This window comes from Periplaneta americana, chromosome 15 (genome assembly GCF_040183065.1).
Source record: "Periplaneta americana isolate PAMFEO1 chromosome 15, P.americana_PAMFEO1_priV1, whole genome shotgun sequence".
NCBI lineage: Eukaryota > Metazoa > Arthropoda > Insecta > Blattodea > Blattidae > Periplaneta > Periplaneta americana.
In genome coordinates this window covers 123919946-123940897 of record NC_091131.1, presented here as the reverse complement: position 1 = coordinate 123940897, position 20952 = coordinate 123919946, and the positions used below count along the sequence as shown (strand labels likewise).

Genomic DNA, 20952 nt, shown 5'->3' with positions numbered 1-20952 from the left:
ACTGATCTTAGCGTAGTCTAAAACACAGACAAGGTGTTACAGTCACTTATTTAAATAAATATGAACAAGTAGTGCTGTGCTTAAATTTTTTTGCAAATATCCCATAATTCGTAGTATACAGTCCTCGATTTCTCAAGTCACAAATATATAAAGGAATTAAGTATTGCAGGCACATTTTTTATTATATATTATTTAACCCTTCAGTACTCATGCGGCACGCTTTTGTAATCCACTGGTGATTATTACGTCATTACATCTCTGCTTTCAATGTTGATAGCGTGAAATTTTCTGTACCTTCCTGTTACAAATGTAATCCGCATGAGTGCTGACGCAAGTGGTTTTAACAAGAGAGAATACAAGCGCGTATTTTCGATTTCCTTATTTGTAATATGATTTATTCCCATAAGCTGTTCATAAGACATTTTTACACGTATTTTCTATTGCTTCAGTGGTTATTATATAAATGATATGTGGACATAGGCCTATTTCACAATGCAAAATAATGACTTCTTCTCATTTGAAACAGGCATCTACTTGAACCCAATAGTGACCTAAATTTTAGGAATAGAAGATAATAAGGTAATTATAAGTACTGGGTTTGGTTTTTTATGAATTTAGTATTTTAAAACCTTCTGATTACTATTCCTGAGTTGGAAATGCTTAGAAAAAGTAAGTGGAAAACAATCGTAGTTTAGATTTTTTACACTTACGTACTTACGAATACCGGCCGATTGGAAGTGGTGGTTAGCCATTTTGTGTTTGATGTTTATAACAGGACAGGAACCGTTTGGCTCTGACACATGTGCTGATCTTTCATGCAGTGTCAACGTGATCCTTAACTGAATTTATTTTCACGTTTAGATTCCAGATCAAATTAAGCAGTTCCCTTCGTGCTTTGGTTAGACAGGTTTGCTTAGTTTAGGTTTTTATTAATCAAGTCCGTGCAAGATCCTGTCATAGATGTTTGATGACGCCACATTAATTCGATATTCGATTGTTTTAATTTTGTCTCTGTCATTCTGAGATTAGTTCTGGTGGTGAAGGAGCGTGTAGTTCTACGTCTCGTGATGATAATTTGTGTGGAGGTTGTATTGACGGATGTCGAATATTTAGCAAAGTTGATGTTCAAGAGGGCATATCCAGATCATCGTGAATGCATGGATTGTTTTTTCATGGAAGTGGGAGAAATGTATCCACATCTTCATTAATGTAAGGTAAATGATCGTAGTTTGCTATTTACTGAACTGTGTCGTTGACTTAGGTTGGATTAGGTTAGACTATATTAGCTTAGGACTATTAAGTTGATCGTTATTATAAATTGAAATGGAACTTTGAAGTTGTTTATATTTAAAATATTTTGTTTTTGGAAATTTTTGTGTTTTGAATTTACTTGCGAAAATTGGGAGTTTTTAGATTTTTAAAGTTATTTCAAATTTTAATGTTTTCCGCTCATTTTTTCTTAGTGTTTTCATTTTTGGGGCAAAACTCGGGGGTTCTAGGAATATATTTTTCTCGAAAAGGCAGAACCAGTACTTATAAATATTTGCCCAATAATAATAATAATAATAATAATAATAATAATAATAATAATAATAATAATAATAATAATAATAATAATCATAATAATAATAATAACAATAGAGTTTTAAATTAAATAGAGTTTTTAATTACATTCTTTGCATCATAATACCGTTAATTATATTACATTGGTATCACTGATTTAAATATTAAATGTCAAGTAGTTACACTGTTATATCACAAACAATTAATAGAATCAGTAAAGTAATGTTACTATTTTATATATATATATATATATATATATATATATATATATATATATATATATATTGTAAATTACATATTCATATCTGCAAAAGAATTGATTATTAAAAAAAAGAAAAAAGAGATGGATTACAAAATGTAATCCGCGCGAGTACTGGTGTCACAAATTGTGGCGCTAGTATTGAAGGGATAAAGAGAGTATTGAAGCTGCTCCACAATTTTCAACATATATAGGTATGTTATTATAGAAAGTAATAACCACACTAAAGCACAAAATAATACAAAATCTGAAGCAAAATTACAGCATATATACGAAGTGAAAAATAACAATACTATATTACCCAGTATTTACATAGCATAATTACTATTTTAATCATGTTCTAAATTAAATTGATGGCAACGTAGTAACGTTTTATTTAACAACGCTTTCAACCACTGAGTTTATTCACCGTCAAAATGTAACAGGGACAAAAAATGGCTGACAAATTTTGCCCGGAGCTTTCTAAATCTATGAAATGGTCCTCTAGCTTTACTTCCTCCAAAAAGGCTTTATCGCCTTTTAAAATCAATAAAATTGTCTTTTGACCAGTTTTGAATCTCAAATACAAAGGCCAGTATGGCAACTACAAAAAGCTACTGTAGACCTACTAACAGAGTTCTGCATAATGCTGAACATAATTATACGAGTATTATGAAATAACAATATTTGTGGTTAATTTCTGTGTTAAGCACCAGTACTTTAGAGTGATACAACGAAAGTCAGACACTATGAGTAGACTAACTTCTACTGTGCATACTGACATTTATGCAAATAAAGAGAACATTGTCCAACACATAAACCATGTTCCAATAATTATTCAACGATAATAATTTGCGTAACAAGCACTATTATGACTTATGACAATAAGCTCATTAAGTTAGTAAACCACCATCAATCAGGCAATGTACCAGAACGACAAAAAATAAAACAAAAGGTTTCCTCAACTACGTTACACAGTTGAGTGCCGCGTTGCTGTGTAAGCGAAGCAACAGGTATGCTTCCTCTTTGAAAGATTCGGTGCAAACGAAGTCAAGAAAGTCCGATCCTTATCAGATTAGAGACGTTAGCGAAAAGTATACAATCCTGCTGATATTATCAGTCACTGTCGCCCAGATTCTAACCAAACAATCGTTTTATTTATTCAACAATCTTGATTGTTTATGGAAACTATAGTAATACGTAGGCTATACATTTATTAGCAAGAAACTAGCAGATTTAAGCAGACCAACTTTATAAGATATTAAACCGTAAGTGATAATACAGTATGTAAAATAAATTCCACATAAGCTGCATGTTTACAGTTTATGCGAAATAATTTTAAGATGCGAGAGCACTGCTTAATATAGGTACGAGATAATGTTGATACACTATGAACGGAACCTGGAGAACACAATAACGAGTTATGGTCTTCACGATAACGTACGTACCTACTTTATGATTACATTTAATTAAAATGACGACAATAGTAATTCATCGATATTTATGTCACTACAAATTAATAATGATATAATTTAGGATTACATTTATTAGACCTTAGATAGCCTACATCTATGGGTGTCCAATCGCCTATAGAACCAGGAGATATTGCACGTCAAGCATGCTCTGCTAAGGGCGATAACTTTCCATATAAAATAGGGAAAACGACCTTAAAGAATATGCGCTGCGGGTTGCTTACGCCAGGGATTATAAAACCGAGAGTACTAAGATGCGATTAGTTTCAGCTCTCAAGGCAACTATCAATTAGCTCATATCGAAACGTCCTCTCAAACTATGTGTATTACTAATCTCCAAAGAATGTAAATGAATACAAAAAAGTAGCAGGGGATAAATCGAATCCCTTTCATTGCGTCAAACATTTGTGTTGTTCGTAATTATTGTTGTGACCATGGTTGGGATTGTAAGAATGTTTGAGATTTGAAATAAAATATTGATACAGTATGTTTTTGTTTCTGTCTTTAGACTTTCAGCATTTAAATTAAACAACGCGAAGTATTCTCGTTAATTACTTAATAATAGCTTCCTCATTCCATGAGGCCTCGTCTCGAGACAACAATGAATTTGATATTCGAAACGATTTGCACATCAATATGATGCTGATGAGTTGTTTCCCCTGATCACATATATAACATATTTTCCATCTTCAAGTTAAAAAACAGTAATATGTGGAAGAGAAGAACCACCAGGATCGCCACTGTCGATTGGTAACGACAGCTAGATGGAAGTACAGTTGGTCTATGCAATTCAAATGAGATTTATAACGTGACTTCTTCTGCAATCGCTAGATGGCAGCATAGTGAAATTGATATAAGTTATTGGCTTCAAAACCCATAAGGCTGACCAATCTGTTATATGTGTGATCTGAGCTTGTTTGAATCTGTAACTGTCATTAAGAGAATTAGATGCGTTTGGAAATTAATACCACAGTCAAGTACTTTCGAATTAAACTATATTAAATTAAATATTTGTGTTTTATACTCCATACTTATTTATAACTCCCACCCCTATTTGTGTACGAATAATAATGAATCCATTATGATGTCACATTCATGAATTTTTTTTGTATTTTATGTCTTATCACGTTAACTTGAGGCGATGATGATGGTGATGTTTTATTTAACGACGCTCGCAACTGCCGAGGTTATTTCAGCGTCGCCAATGTGCCGGAATTTTGTTCCGCAGGAGTTCTTTTACATGACAGTAAATCTACTGACATAGCCTGTCGCATTTAAACACACTTAAATACCATCGACATGGCATAGAAGGACAGCGCTATACCATATGTACCAACCAGGCCGACACTTGAGTCGAAATTCATACTGTGTTTTAAACACATCATAATAAATTTCAGTCATGCAAGGCTTGTTGTAATTAATCACGTCATCGTATTAACAGATAATGTGACCAAATTTTTGAAATGTCAAGCGCATAAATGTCTCACGTTAAAATTAACTATCCACTAACTGTAAGGTTGTGAAATTGAAGCTTGACTAGAAGACTATGAAACAAATTGAATAGCGCCCGACCTTTGATAATGAGTAGATAATGCTCCCTCAGCTGGCGAAACAGGTTGACGGTCATATCGCATGCCACGTGACAGGGTGGGCATTTACGGAAGATAGCAACTCAACTACTATCTCCACGTGTATATATATATATATATATATATATATATATATATATATATATATATATATATACACACACATACACATATACAGGTTGGCCCAAAAAAAGGTAACCGAAATGATATAATAGCGTATAATGATATGTAGTTTGTAACATACCTCCTTTTTATTATTTCTATTACATTCAATCAAGGTGTGTTTCATAAACCACTACCACCCAAAAAATTCTGCAATGGGTGGAAATGTTTCAAATGACAGGTTCTGTTACCAATCACAACTGCCTATATCCACAATGTGTGGTGGTCTGACGATTGTCATGTTTTGTTAAGTGGCTACGTTAATAAACAAAACTGTCGTACTGTCGTTTCCTTGGTTGGAAAAACCACAAGAGTATGAACAGAGACCATTACATTCTGAAAAAAGTAACAGTGTGGGCTGCTGTGTCCAGCCACGGCATCATTGGTCCATACTTCATTCACGATGGACATGGAAACAGGATAAATGTCAATGCAAACGTGTACAGACAAGTTATTAAACGTTTTCAAGGGGATTTGATAACATTTTGTGATTTAAATAATCTTGATTTGGGACAGCAAGTGTTTCAATTCTACAAGATGAGACAATCGCCCATACTGGTCATGGAAATCTAACCTTACTGCAAGAGCTGTTTCCTGGTCGACTGATTAGTAGAGGAAGTCCCGATCTGTCTTTATGTGATGCGTTTCTGTGGGGAATATTGAAAGAACAGTGCTTCATACCCGTCTCACGAACTCTAGACGCTCTACGTGAAAACATCGAAAGAGTTATGCACAACTTAACAAGAGAACAGTGTGATGCTATGCTATGCTCATAGAGCGCATGGAAGAAGTCATAGCCAATGACGGAAGACATGTAGAACACTTAGTTGTATGATAGTTGTGATATTGTGTGGTACAAGCATTTCGGTTACCTTTTTTGGGCCACCCCGTATTTGTCAGCCTGCCGTAGAGTTCTGTGTGCAGATTTTCAGAAGAGGTTTCAACATAAACTTGTTAACAGTTTTCTTGTTAGAAAATACTAAGCAGGTAAATCTGGGACTAATTGGAACTTCTGATAGAAAAGTTCCTTAACTAATACCCACTGAATGGAGAAAAACTGTTTCATTTCGAAGCCACGGTGAGATAGAAACCGTTGGGAGTTAACAAAATTAGGCTTATTACTATTTTTCTCATTAGTTAACACAACTTTCGTAATTGTCCATTTCTTCAATAAAATTATAGCATTTGCTTTAATCGATTATTCAGAATACAAGACTGCGGATGTTTGCTGTCTGTGCAGAATTTTTTCTTACCGTTTTTCTGGAGAAATGGTGTGGCTGCTCTGTAATGCTTTACAGTAAGCATTACAAGATCCCCAGCATTGCGCAGAATGTTGACAGCGTCATCATGATTACAGGACGTGATGTATTCCCCATTAACTGAAAGGAAACATTATATTAATATATTTTGTAGTCGTCGATTGGTTATCGGTGTTCTCTGGTTGATATGATGATAGATTGAAAGGGTAATAAATATTAGTGTGATTTCTGTCAGAATGAGAGTAGAGTTGTGGTCCCGTGCTATAAATTTAGAGGACGTGGGGAAAAAATTACACGTTACAAAATATATCAAAAGATTTAAAAGCAGAGATACCATAATAAACATCCAAAACAATAGTATTTTGGAACTGGATATGATACGTAGTATAATTAGAGGATAAACGTTTGGTGTTAAGTATCTAACTTCAATTGACGGGTTCAGAGCCATAGTGGGCCAAGCGCCATTTATTAAAATCGAAGAAAGCAAGAGTTAAAGTTAAGTGAATAACATAGTTTAATGAAAATTAACATATCATTTAATTTTAATGTGCATACTTTATATTACTTGCTATAGGTTTAATTGAATTATGATATTCACTTAATTTTAACCCTTTTTTATCCGCTTTTAATATATGGCGCTTGGCCCACTATGGCTCTGAACCCTTCAATTACGGTACCTGGATTTCAATACTGCTTACCAAAATATAATGTTCGAAATTAGAAAATAACATTTACACAAAATTGATTAATATGGAATAACATTTTAAATCTAATTTAGTTCAAAACTCTTCTGGAATATTAAAATTATAGAGTAGTATTCCTGTCTGCTTTAGGCTATGTTGATGGAGCTTGGATTCTCAAAAAAGAAATACGAGAGTTTGAAAGTAGTTAAAATTATTTATTTCATAAAATAGCTCAACACACACTTTTTCAATAGATGAGATATGAGAAATGATAGAGAAAACTGGAAATAGAACGTCATTAACAAAATAAACAATGAAATTAAAGCATAATTGAACACATCATGTTTTCAGAATAAACAAAAATAGAATGCAAAGATGATGATGATAATGATAATAATAATAATAATAATAATAATAATCATCATCATCATCATCATCATCATCATCGGCGCTACAGCCCTTGGTGGGCCTGGGTCTCCCTTAGTAATTGTCGCCATCCGTCTCTATCTTGTGTAGCAGCCTTTTAATTCTTGCACCCCAACTTTTTGGCATCCTCTTCCACTGCATCAATCCACCGCAAGTGCGGTCGACCTCGTCTTCTTTGACCTCCGGATTTGTTATTACAATTTTTTACAAGGTTCACTTAGGTCCATGCGTATTACATGTCCTGCACACCTCAATCTGCTTGTTTTAACTTATTGATTATATTTGGCTCTCCTAGAAGTCTATATAATTCATAGTTGCATCTCCTCCTCCAGAGACCTTCCTCAAATGTTGGATCATAGATCCTTCGCAGAATCTTTCTTTCGAAAATCTCCAATCTTTTTTCATCGTTTTTGGAGATTGCCCACGTTTCTGTCGCATATGTCAAAACTGGTCTCACTAATGTTTTGTAAGGAATAATTTTTACTTTCCTGGATAGAGCATGCGCACTACAGTGATATTTCATGCCAAAATATGCTCTGTTTGCTTTCATTAGTCTATTAGAGATTTCTTTGGACATGTTATTATCGCTAGTGACCACTGATCCTAAATATGTAAAGTTGTCAACTTTCTCAAGATTATAATCTGATAGCTGCAGTCTGTCTATCTTGCCAACTATCTTTTCATTATCTGCCAACATATATTTTGTTTTCCTCTCGTTGATGGTGAGGCCTATTTCTATTCCAGCCTGTTCCAAGGAAAGGAACACTTCCTTTACATATTTCATGGATCTGCCAATAATGACAATGTCCTCCGCAAATGCCAATATTTGTGTGGATTTATAAAAAAAATGTTGCTCCGTGTTTGCACTTCAGACTTCCTAACGACACTTTCCAATGCAATAATAATGATAATAATAATAATAATAATAATAATAATAATAATAATAATAATAATAATAATAATAATAAGTTTAACACGCAAATGAAGTTCTTTGTAAAAGACTACTGGTTGCAGCCGAGACAAGTCCACATAAATTGCAACTAGATATCATCCAAGAGAGTTATATATCCTCTTGATGTCATCCTTGCACACCGTCATCGTCGTCGTCGTCGTCGTCATCGTGTCATAGGTGGTAATGAATTCCGTCTTACACATGTTTCTACAATTTCATTATAGAACAGAAAGGTCTTACTTGAACAAGTTTTGAGATACCAAAATTCAATATTAACGTAGACTAAGTTAGTGTTTACACATTGTTAGAAAAGTGAATTTTTGGCGTCTATACGTCAAAATTGGTATTTCCAACGATACGGTAGAAGTTCCAGCAATTTGGACTCCTAAATCTAAAAAAATTGTCTTATTTTGTTTTTCAACTAGATTAATTATCATTGTTTTATATTCTAAACTCCAAGCACTGTAAATTTAAATTAAAGAAAATTTAAATAGTAAAGACTCAGCCCTAGCTCAATCAAGTCTTTATTTTGAGTGAGCTGTAATTTTGAAAGAAATGGCGTTATTCTTTGCAGAATTTTTCAGTTATCACCTACAGTTCTCTTTTGTGTCTTGTGTGGCGTTCCTCCTCCAAGTTGTTCCAGATATACCCCCTTCCCATCTCCCGTTCAGAGACCAATTCATAAGGTCTCATGGGTTTCTTTTCTTGACTTATACTTTGAACGTGTGCCTATAACTTTAGCGTACCTACGTGTTTCTGTCTTATCAGTGACAGGTTTTTGGTTATATTTATACTTTAATACATGCGTTTCTGAAGCGGTTCAAGCAGGTATGTTTCATATTTAGTCTCAAAAAATACGTTTTTGTTTCCTTCATTTTGTTTTCCTCTCACTTACAGTTAAATACTCACAACCCTATACGACAGCAATATCATATTATAATTATCTGGTATAATATTCACTAAGTTCTTCTTGAGAATGTAAAAGACCATACATGACGTTCATGATTTCCGTATCTACTCCTGCTTACCTTGCTTTGTATCATGTATCGACGTCGCACAGACATGACTTGACTATCATGAAGCCAAACATTTAAAAACCTCTACTCATTATATGGTTTCAATTTTTAGCCACACTATTTGTCATTGTCTTCGAACTACACATGTACAGTATATATTACTGTTTCATTCGATTAAAATTTATTTTATTTATTTTATTTATATAGACCTATTCCTTCTGGCAAAGTTATGGCATCGGGTCTTCTTTCCAGTCAGCCAGAAACAAAAGAAGTAAGACTTTTTCTCTTCAGTTTCAAAAATAAGTTATAGTCTGGGGATATTAAATCTGGCAAGTATGGAGAATGATCAATCAATTCAAAGCCAACTAATTTTTTTCTATAAAGAATCAGGACTTGTGAACGGGTGAAATATCTTACAAGAACAGCACGGCTTTAAAAATTGTACCACGATGCTTCTTCGCAATTTTTTTTTCCCAAAGGTTAATATTCATTAATAATGCGTTTTCGTCACAGTTTTTCTTCGTTCTTAGTAGTTTGTCACAAATTATTCTGTCTTTGTCCTAAAAAACTGAAGCGAAAACTTTTCCTGCCGACTTCTGAATGCGAAATTTCTTTGGGCGTTGAGAATCAGATTGTTTCCAATCTTTTGATTGTCCTTTTGTTTCTGGATCGTAAGGACGGATCCACGTTTCGTTCTTACTTAAAGTACGAACTAAAAAGCTAGCAAAGTCTTCTTCAAAACAAAGGCAAAACTACTTGGAAATTGTCCTGAGTTCTTTCTGATCTGCGTTCACGCATTTAGATATTCATTTAGCAAATAATTTTCTCATGTCCAAATTAAGACGAACGATGTTAAAATGTTATGTTTTATTTAACGACGCTCGCAACTGCAGAGGTTATATCAGCGTCGCCGGATGTGCCGGAATTTTGTCCCGCAGGAGTTCTTTTACATGCCAGTAAATCTGCTGACATGAGCCTGTCGCATTTAAGCACACTTAAGACGGACGATGTGAAAGACAAATTCATAGGAGATTTTCAAAGTCTCTGGTGTACGTCTGAGTCCAATTCATCGATTCTCCTAAATCATGTCATGCAAGGAATCTGTATTTTCTGGGTGACACAAAAAGTTTTTCCAACACGGTGTTAATGTTTACCTCCGTTATTCCCCTCTTTAATTCCGGAATCGAATTTTTACGGTGGTGTACGAAACGTAATTATCTCGCAATATGTCCACTATACCCGCATAAAATCTTCTTGCCCGTTAACCTTTTCAAAATAGGTACTTCATCACCGAACGATGTTCAGTTTTATAAAACTTTAATTTTTTATGCTACATAATTTATTAAAAAATTCTCTGTATAGAATAAGCTAAACTTTTATAATAAAACAAGGAATAGTATTATTTATCAAACAGCATAGTCTTTCCGTGGTAACGGCTTTCTGTAATTTACTGATAGCTTGAAATATTGTCAGTATATGAAAAGAAACTCAAATTTAACGTTCTATTTCGTTTGCATTACACTCTACAGTCTTTCAAGCAGAAAGTAGGTCTGTTACTTGGAAAATCTGAGAGAATCATAAGAAAGTATTATATATTTTTGTTACAAGCTATTACGTTAAGTTTTCTAAATTCATTTCATCTCTGGATAAAGAGTTAGGAATACTCAGAGTCAAATTCTTAGAGTATAATGAAATCCACTTTGTGCGTGTCCTTGTATACCAGTATAATGGTGTGGTACGCAACAAAGAGTCTGACGTGTTGGCCGATATGCATGTGGCTCTATTAAAGCAGAGACCTTTACAGACCTTCTTACGAATGCTGAAAGCTCTCTGGAGAGGATTGTACAACAATAAATTCCGTATGATTTGGAATAAATATAATACATCTAAGTTTCTTATTGTAGGAAAATTGTTGACTTTAGTCAATCTAATAAACTTCAAAGAAAAAATAATTTTGATAAAAGACACACTAACAGGTCACTGTCGCCTGATAAGACATCCACAGATAATGGATATTATCGTTGGCCCTTATGTAGGCAACAAGAAACTTCTTTACATACTCCGATCCAATGTTCTGAATTGGATGGAATAAAGTGCAAATCGCTAGGGAATTGATCGTTTCCTTCTAGGGATTTGAAGAAAATTAAGGCAGTCAACTTGTGACTGTCAGTTTAACATTTGCAGATGAACAAAAATAATAGACGGAAGTGCTGAAGACAATATTTGGTTTGCCAAACAGAATTTTTTTATTTCCCCATAAAATAAACTCCTTGAGATTCTTACTCCAGACATTCCAGGTATCAAGCAACCATAGGCGTTGTCGCTGATGACTGAGTGGCTCAATGAGATGAGACAGAAGAGAGTATTTACCCTTGATAATGGCATCTCCAACAAAAAGCTCCCCCGTCCGGTCGGCAGCTTGGTCCTTGAATATCCTTGAGATGAGGATCGGCAATTTGTGCTCCGCTCCACCCTTGATGCTGAGTCCCAGGCCTCCAACTTTCTGCCTTGTGACACTCACGATTCGCTCCTGCAACAGAAGAATACATTTTGTTGCGTCAACTGGTTGTACAAGAAAGGAGTCATAATTATTAAGAACCGATAATCTTCTGCTGGTTTAACTCGTCACTTGATATCTCGTTCACCTACTCCAGCGGTGACCAAACTGGGTATCGTGATTACATCGTGTAATCAAAGACATTCATACTGGTAAGGGGAGTTTCCTGTACATTGCTGTCTCGTTCACGTACTGAAGGTAAGTAGTGTCGGTACCATGTCGCTCTACAAACCCTCTGTCTCTACGAGCAGGAACAGAAGGTTTCGTACAGAATGGGAAGAGGAATTTATTCGCTGTTCTGTCGGAGAAAATGTAATATGTTGCTTTGCTCACCAGTTCAATTAATAGTAGTATATAGAAGCGACATTACAGAGCATTACGCTGAATATACAGACATAACAGGTATTATTATTATTATTATTATTATTATTATTATTATTATTATTATTTACCAGCAAGTGTTACCATAAATACGTACCTCAATACATAGGCCTACAGCTTCCCTTGAATGATAAAATTATTACTACGCTATATCTCCATTTTAACTTCTTTTTTTAATCGTTTGATGACTATTATCAGTTATTTAGTAGTTATTGGTTTAATAATAATAATAATAATAATAATAATAATAATAATAATAATAATAATGCTAATAACAATACCGATAGCTTTATCAGTAGTAGTAGTAGTAGTAGTAGTAGTAGTAGTAGTAGTAATAATAATAATAATAATAATAATAATAATAATAATAATAATAATAATAATAATAATAATAATAATAATAATAATATAGAGACACTAATTGAATATTACGTGCTAGTGTAGTAATGAAGTGAGTTATTAAATTAAACTCCAAGAACTGAAATCAGCCTTCAACCATCGTCATGAAGAGAAAGATGACATAAATAAACGTAGTGGCGAACGAAATAGCTCGTTCTCTTAAGCCTTCCAACGAAGGAGTGTTTTATAACAACTTAATGATCAAGGTGGCTGAAATAATTTGTCCAATGAAAGTTGTTAATTAATTTTGAAAAATTGCGCATTTCTCGACTAAATATCAAGAAGAGTTCAGGAAATTTCCGATTGCATTCATTGAGGGGCGGGGGAAGAAAAAAAAACGAGAAGAAAATTTGTATATATTTTTTATTGGCTCTTGATGATAGTAGTGACATTACTGATACAGCTAAGCTTGCTATTTTTATTCGCGGGATTGATGAAGAAATTAATGTCAGTGCACGAACCACCACTGGTTGTAGTTTTCATGCAATGTAGCTCTCTCCCGTCTCCTTACTTCTTATGCTATGTTTACACGGCGACTGTTTAGAGAAGAGAGCTAGAGATTATAGCTGAGTATCACCATGTAAACGGTTGTGAGAGCAGGTATCTCGTTGACTCTAATATCTAAATAAAGAGTCTAAATAGAGCGGCCTTTAAAACTGCTCTCGCCGTGTAAACACCCTGAACAGAGAACTCGCATATACTGTCAGCTCTCATTACAGCTACTCTAAATTAGTCAGCTAAGTTGAACTTTTTCATTAACTCTCGCGACTGTTACGTAAGAGATTATACAAGCTTGCACATAACTCTTGAAATACAGGTCTAAAGTAATAATCATGCTACGTTTGCTCGGCGACAGTTCAGAGCGAAGTTCTGAAGAATTAGGAGAGCTATCTAACGGAGTGTTTACACGGTGACAGAATATAGCTTCTCTAAACCCATTAGCGAGCTCTCATGGGATTTATATAATTCTAAACTCTAATGTTACTCTCCGGACCGTTTACATGGTGCAGACAGTTTAGAGTGAGAGAAAGTGTTGAGAGAGGGCATTTAGAGAAGAATATACTGGTCAGTGCGTTTTTATGACATAAGCACCCATCTAACTTCTGAGCAGTGTGTCAGCAGTGTGTAACCTGACCGCGCAATAGCACTTGCGTTACTAATATTGTTGGGTGAGTCATTATTTATTTATTCGTTTAGAATACTATAATTGCACGAAGGACGGAGTTGATAGTCTTGATCAAAAATGTGCAAATTATAGCTCAAGTCGGCACACATGTAATTTACATTCTATGAATCAGAGATGCATGAAAATAGTACAAATGGAAAAAGAAACTCAAAAAGTTTAGTTGTGTTAACATTGTTTCCCTACTTGATAACACGCCTCATAATAGTGCATATAAACAAATTTGTTCATTGTTGAGGGGAAATGGCTGCTATAGACGACAGAAGAGCTTAATTTTCATGTGAACCAGTCAGTTATTAATGTGCAAAAGCATTATCGAACAAAGTTTGGTGCAGATCCATCCAGTGGCCTAAAATTCGCAAATGGTACACAGATTTAAAGGCACGATTCTTCGCAAGCGGTTGCGACTCCATCCATACCTACTACAGTTGCTGCAAGCCCTAATACCAGAGGACAAAGTGCTACGAAGAAATTTTTGCACAAGTATGCAGACTTTAATTGAAAACGATGATGAATTTATTCGTTCCGTGGTGTTTTCTGACGACGTCACTTTTCAACTTTCTGGTAAGATTAACAGACATAACCTCAGAATCTGAAGATCGGAAAATCCGCGTACCTACGTGGAACTTGACTATAGGCTTGATCTGTGCCGTGTTACTAAGGGGGGGACACATTGAACATCTTTAAGTCAAGAAACTAAACGTTTGGAGTTTCTCTTTCCATTGGTACTATTTTCATGTACCTCAGATTCATAGCATGTAAATTACATGTGTTCGAAACAGGAAAGGTCTTTTGTAGGAACCCTGTATAAAGACAATTTTCAGACTTCCTGATGAAAGAAAGGCAGCGGATGCAGCTGAAGAAGTGGTTCTTGAGAAGAAGAAAAAGAAGAAAAAGAAGATGTGCTTTGTGCCCCCCAAAAATTAAAGAGGAAATAAAATATTCTTGCTACAAGGGCCAATGTTAAAAAAAAAAGTTTGCAGAATTTGCGATGAAAATGACTGACTGCGTTTAAGCTCCTCAAAAGAGACCGAGTGTTCAAAGAAAGAAAAACTATAATTTTTCACATAACATTGTCATCTTCTTTCACTATATTGTGTTTATAATGGTTCTACTAATACAGTGTAATAGTTGTGCCTATTTCGTTTTGTTAAATTATAACTATATTCTTGCTAACAGATACCGGTACAGACCCCACTGTATCAGTTATGTGATTTGTTTGTAATGTACTAGGTGAACGTTATTATTATTAATATGATGCATTATCAATAGCATTAAAGGAATACAGAAAATATTCCACATCAAGTGAATGGTGATAATTACACAGTAATAATAATAATAATAATAATAATAATAATAATAATAATAATAATAATAAAATAGTGATGATAATATCATTATTATCATCACTATTTTATTATTATTATTATTATTATTATTATTATTATTATATTAATAATATCATTATCATCACTATTTTATTATTATTATTATTATTATTATTATTATTATATTAATAATATCATTATTATCATCACTATTTTATTATTATTATTATTATTATTATTATTATTATTATTATTATTATTACAGTTCGCACTTACTGGAGGTTATGGAGCTTTCGCTGTACCTCCTCCAGCAAATAAATAAGCAAGAATAAAACCCACAAAATAATTAACAACTAAAACAATGGACCTTGCTAAAAATTACGGCCAAATTACAATAAATTAACAAAACTAAAAGCCAAATTCAGACGGCTCAACAGTCTCAGCTAATTTTGACAATGCCTGATTTCTCAGGTCCTTATTCTTGTAATTATTGTTAAAAACATTCCACAAACAACTTTCCAATTCATATGCTTCAATCAATCTTCGTCTCTTCGACACTCCATTTGTTTTTGGCCGTCATTTATACTGCTTCTGTCGCGAGAGTTTATGAAAAAGTTCAACTGAGTTGAATAATTTAGAGTAGCTATAATGAGAGTTGAAAGCATATGCGAGTTCTCTGTCCAGGGTGTTTACACGGCGAGAGCAGTTTTCAAGGCCGCTCTATTTAGTATCTCTAATATCTAATTAGAGTCAACGAGATATCTACTCTCAAAACCGTTTACGCGGTGATATAGCTCGAACGGAACCTGGTGAAGCTTGACCTTCATGGAGAAACCAGTTCTACGGGCGGTTAAGAGTGGAGGGGGTGACGCTTGTTCAGTCTTGCTTGCATCTCGTCACATAACATCGGTCGGTAGTCGATCTCACACCATAATACTGTTCTCTCCCTCCAAGTTTCACCAGGTTCCGCACGAGCTATACTCAGCTATAATCTCTAGCCCTCTCTTCTCTAAACTCTCGCCGTGTAAATGTAGAGACGCAATTCCGCCGCTCAGAGCGCTGTTCGGTTCTAGATATTTGTAGCAGAACACTTATTGACATTGACATTTGGGGCATTTAAAGGACTCATCGTTGCGTATTAAATGCTTCGTACAGTATTTTATGGTCAATAGACGTAAGTTCAAAACTTCTACGTCTCAATTATATTAAAATAAATGGTTGTCTTTTTGATATGAAAAGATATTGCATATTATAAACTCAGGCACTACCTTCCTGTTGTTCAATTCATACACCATACCTTTTCGAACATAATGAAAGAAACTTAATACATTTTACATGAACAATGTAGTCTACCCTTTTCATATACAGTATGTAACAATCTTGTTCGTACAGTAATATTGTTATTAAAAATATATAATTTCGTTAACGAAAATATATTTTATTTTAATGGGTTAAATTAAAATATGAAAAAAACAATATCTTCTTTTTAGGATATAAAATAAGCTTCATCAAATTTTTCAAATTAGTATAAATAAACATACAAAATCAAAAATATGTGCACATATTATGTAACTTTTCTCTTCGTACATCTAATCATTTTGTACTTTTCAAAGTCTTAATTGCCAACTATTACACAAAATTAATATCTTGTAACATATTCTTTGCTTTAATAATCTCCTCACATCTTGTTTTCATTGAAGAGACAAGATTCTTGCAAACACCTGGGTTAATATTCTGCCATTATTCTGCCACTATTCTTTTGAGCTCCGGAATGGATGTTACCTTGCTATTTTGTACCCTCCTTTTCAAAATTAGCCAGAAATGTTTGATAGAATTGAAATCCTCTGATTGAAGTGGCATTTTGAGTGGATGGAGAATGTTTCAAATGTGCCAGGTCTCGACGATTTCAGAGGTGTGTTTAGGGTCAGTATCATGTTGAAATATATAATTACCTTGAAAGCCGATATTTTTAGCGCTTTCTTTCAAATCTGTCACAAGAATACTCTTGTACGTCATTTTCTCCGTAATTCCCATCAATGAAGTGTACATTTCCGACTCCAGAGGAAGACATGCAAGCCAATATCATGATGGAACCACCTCCGTGTTTTACAATAGGAATAGTATTTTCTTTCCTGAAGGCAGAGTTTGCCTTCTTCCACAATCCGTTGCAACCATCTGAGCCCAAAAGATTTATCTTCATCTCGTCGGACCATATTACACGATCCCAATAGTCTTCCTCTTTAGAAACGTGTTCGTTTTCAAACAGAAGTCTTTTTATTCTATTTGATTCACTAATAAAAGGTTTCTTACGTGGAATTCTGTCATGATATCCGTGTTTTTACAATACACTACGAATGGTCTGGTTAGACATTTCTTTTCCTATACTGTCTTGTACTTGTGAACGCAGTTTTTCAACACTTAACCTATGGTAACGACGAATTTGGTGTACAATGTATCTTTCGTCCCCTTTCATTTAATTTTCTTTCTTTTGGTTTTCGCCTAAAATTCTTCCAAGACCCTTCATAATTAAATCTGATTACAATATGCTGAACTGTTGAATGTGTATGTCCAACAATTTTACTTATTTCCCTTAAAGACTTGCCTTTAAGGACAAGTTGAACAATAACTTTCTTCATCTTCTGAAAGCTTCGCCATCTTGTACACTACTGTCATGCTTGCAAGGTAAAAATGTAAACAAGGGAAGCCACCACTCAGCAGTAGCAAGCACGGACCGGTCAGCGTATTTTGAAACGGTGAGACAGGGCAAGACTTGTAAGTGTACGAACAGAAAAGTTGCGTACCGAACACAACGAATAATGGAGATTTCTTTTTAACTAACAACAAATGTTTTAAAGATACATTATAATTAAATCTAATGGCGAATATTATGAATAAACTGCACACAGTTATATATGTGAACAAGAAAACAAAATTTTTATCTTATTTGACAGTTAAAACGTACATTTTCACAAAAATAAGGGATGTACGAACAAGACTGTTATATACTGTATTTATTCATTTATTTATTTATTTATTATTATTATTATTATTATTATTATTATTATTATTATTATTATTATTCATAATTTATTCTGTTAACAACAATAAAATAATGTGTTTAGGGTACAAAGCTGTTGCTAGGAAGCGTAATGTGACCAACAGCCTTTCCTTTATACTAATGACAATCCTCATAGTTGTCTTTTTTTGCCAATTACAAGTCCGATGTGTAAGCTCCATGCGTGTTCCGGCGAGATATCCAGGGTTTTTCCCCACGTAGATCTATTTCTCCTCTGCCTTCTTCAATTCAGAAGAATTGCACACTACAGCGGCCGAAAAATGTTGTGTTTCTGTCATACTTGTAAACGCACTGACCAGCCTGTTCTTTCCTATATGCTCGCAACACTTTCTCTCACTCTAAACTGTCTGCACCATGTAAACGGTCCGGAGAGTAACATTAGAGTTTAGAGTTATATAAATCTCATGAGAGCTCGCTAATGGGTTTAGAGAAGCTATATTCTGTCACCGTGTAAACACTCCGTTAGATAGCTCTCCTGATACTTTAGATCTTCTCTCGCTCTAAACTGTCGCCGTGTAAACCTAGCATTAGACTATCTTTCGCGTGTAATCCACTGCCGTTGGAGTTTAGGTCACCGTTGACCTACTCTATTATATAAATTGAAACAAAATAAGATTAGGTATGATGAATTTGCACTTCTTTGTTTAATATGCAGCCAAATTTCATATTCTAGTCGGATACGGAAAGTTCCTATCATACTTGAGTCAATTAGAGGCCGGATTCAATATCGGATAGGAATTGTACGAGTACCATGGTGGACAAAGAGGCTATTGGAAGGGTAAAGTTACATGAAAGAAAATGAATCGGGAGAAAAGCTTAAAAACCATTTCAACTATCCTGTTACAACATTGGACACATTTAATCAGGAAGCTTTAAACAGAGAGTACTTGCTTCATATGAAGAAGGCTTTATACCCAGTTTAGACGGTATTTTGCCAGAAGCTCGCAAAATACGAAACACTACAAATTAAAATTTCACGATCAACATTACGGAAAGTACGGTACTATAAGCTATTAGATTCCAATTCAGCAGAAACGAGGACAATAAGAAATATTTAATGGGAGACAACGGAGTAGCTCAGTCGGTTAAGGCGCTTGCCTGCCGATTCGGAGTTGCGTTTGGTCGCGGGTTCGATCCCCGCTTGGGCTAACGATTATTATATTGGATTATTTTACGACGCTGTATCAACATCTAGGTTATTTAGCGTCTGAATGAAATGAAGGTGATAATGCCGGTGAAATGAGTCCGGGGTCCAGCACCGAAAGGTACCCAGCATTTCCTCGTATTGGGTTGAGGGAAAACCCCGGAAAAAACCTCAACCAGGTAACTTGTCCCGACCGGGATTCGAACCCGGGCCACCTGGTTTCGCGGCCAGACGCGCTGATCGTTACTCCACAGGTGTGGACTGGGCTAACTATCTGGTTGGGTTTCTCCGAGGTTTTTCCCAACCGTAAGGCGAATATCAGATAATCTATGGCGAATCCTCGGCCTCATCTCGTCAAATACCATCTCGCTATCACCATCCCATTGACGCTAAATAACCTAGTAGGCCTATTTGATAATGCCGTTAAATAACCAAGAAAAAAAAAGATTTACTGCAACGTGGCGACATTATTGCCCATCGCAACAAGGGAATTAGGAAAGACTTGTAATACTTTTAGATGAAATTATTTTTAGTATAGTTCTGTATTTTTCGTTCATATATTCCTTATTTGAATTGGTTTTTGTCAACTTAGTTTCAAAATATCCTATACAGTAGCCTCGCCTCGAAGTGGAGGTCAGATCGTTTGAAATATGAGCGGGAAATTTCCTTCTGTATAAAGAACAGAGTAAATATTGGGCAGAAATGCTTAAAGATGCTCCATATCCCACCTGATATGCACCTCTATACTTCTATGAACAATTTAAATATGTCTATTTTTCTGTATGTTATTTAAAGGCTAGGAGAAAATTGTTTCATGGTAATAGCACTTCAATGCTTAGAAAATTACGGACTAAAGCGAAGTAATGAGAGTACACCACGACTTGTACACCAAGTTTTACAGATATGGCGGGAATCAAACCGTTGCCCTTTTGATATGAAGACGTCAGCTGACTGAGCTTCGAGTAGAAAAATAATTAATCATACGATGGATGTGTCTGCACTCGTCATATCAGCTCCAATTACATTGAAATGAAAAGGCGCATATTCAACGATACGCGATGAAACTGCACTTGTTTCAAAAGCAGTGTTTTCAGCTGCATCAGCCCGTGGCGAATTTTAAAACAACAGACAAAAGAGACAGTGGCGAGCTTCATTATTTTCAGTCAGAGGAATAAAATGAAAGCAAAACATGTGAAGCGTTTGTCACTTTAATTTTTAAATTGTATGAGATTTTTAACAAAGATATGCGTTGAATAAAATATTAACTCTATGTTTTTAATTGACAAAGGCTCATAACGGGTTTCGTAGCTAACTTCCTGAAAGCTCAGCATTTTCAAAATAGCTGCTGGCCAACGCTGAGAGCTATACATGTAGAATCACTTTGACGGTTTCTCTTCCAGAAAAATTTGATTTTATTTTTTTACGCTCACACTGAGCGTTTCTTTTCAAAATAAAGGATGTTTAGATAATGGTTTGGCGTTAGTACAGTAACGGTGTAATAATAAATGTAGAAAAGTCTCAACT

At 34.8% G+C, this 20952-nt stretch overlaps 1 protein-coding gene across 1 annotated transcript in view; it reads right to left on the bottom strand.

Moving 5' to 3' along the window:
- The window catches only part of LOC138715733 (gamma-2-syntrophin-like), a 41615-nt gene extending 24207 nt beyond the window's left edge, over positions 1 to 17408 (bottom strand). Inside the window, exons 1-3 of the mRNA XM_069848790.1 lie at positions 17256 to 17408; positions 11731 to 11890; positions 6278 to 6403 (exon numbers count right to left, since the gene is read on the bottom strand). Coding sequence (XP_069704891.1) covers positions 6278 to 6403; positions 11731 to 11890; positions 17256 to 17408 — 439 coding nt within the window. The remainder of the gene's footprint in view (positions 1 to 6277; positions 6404 to 11730; positions 11891 to 17255) is intronic.
- Positions 17409 to 20952: the final 3544 nt, after the last annotated feature.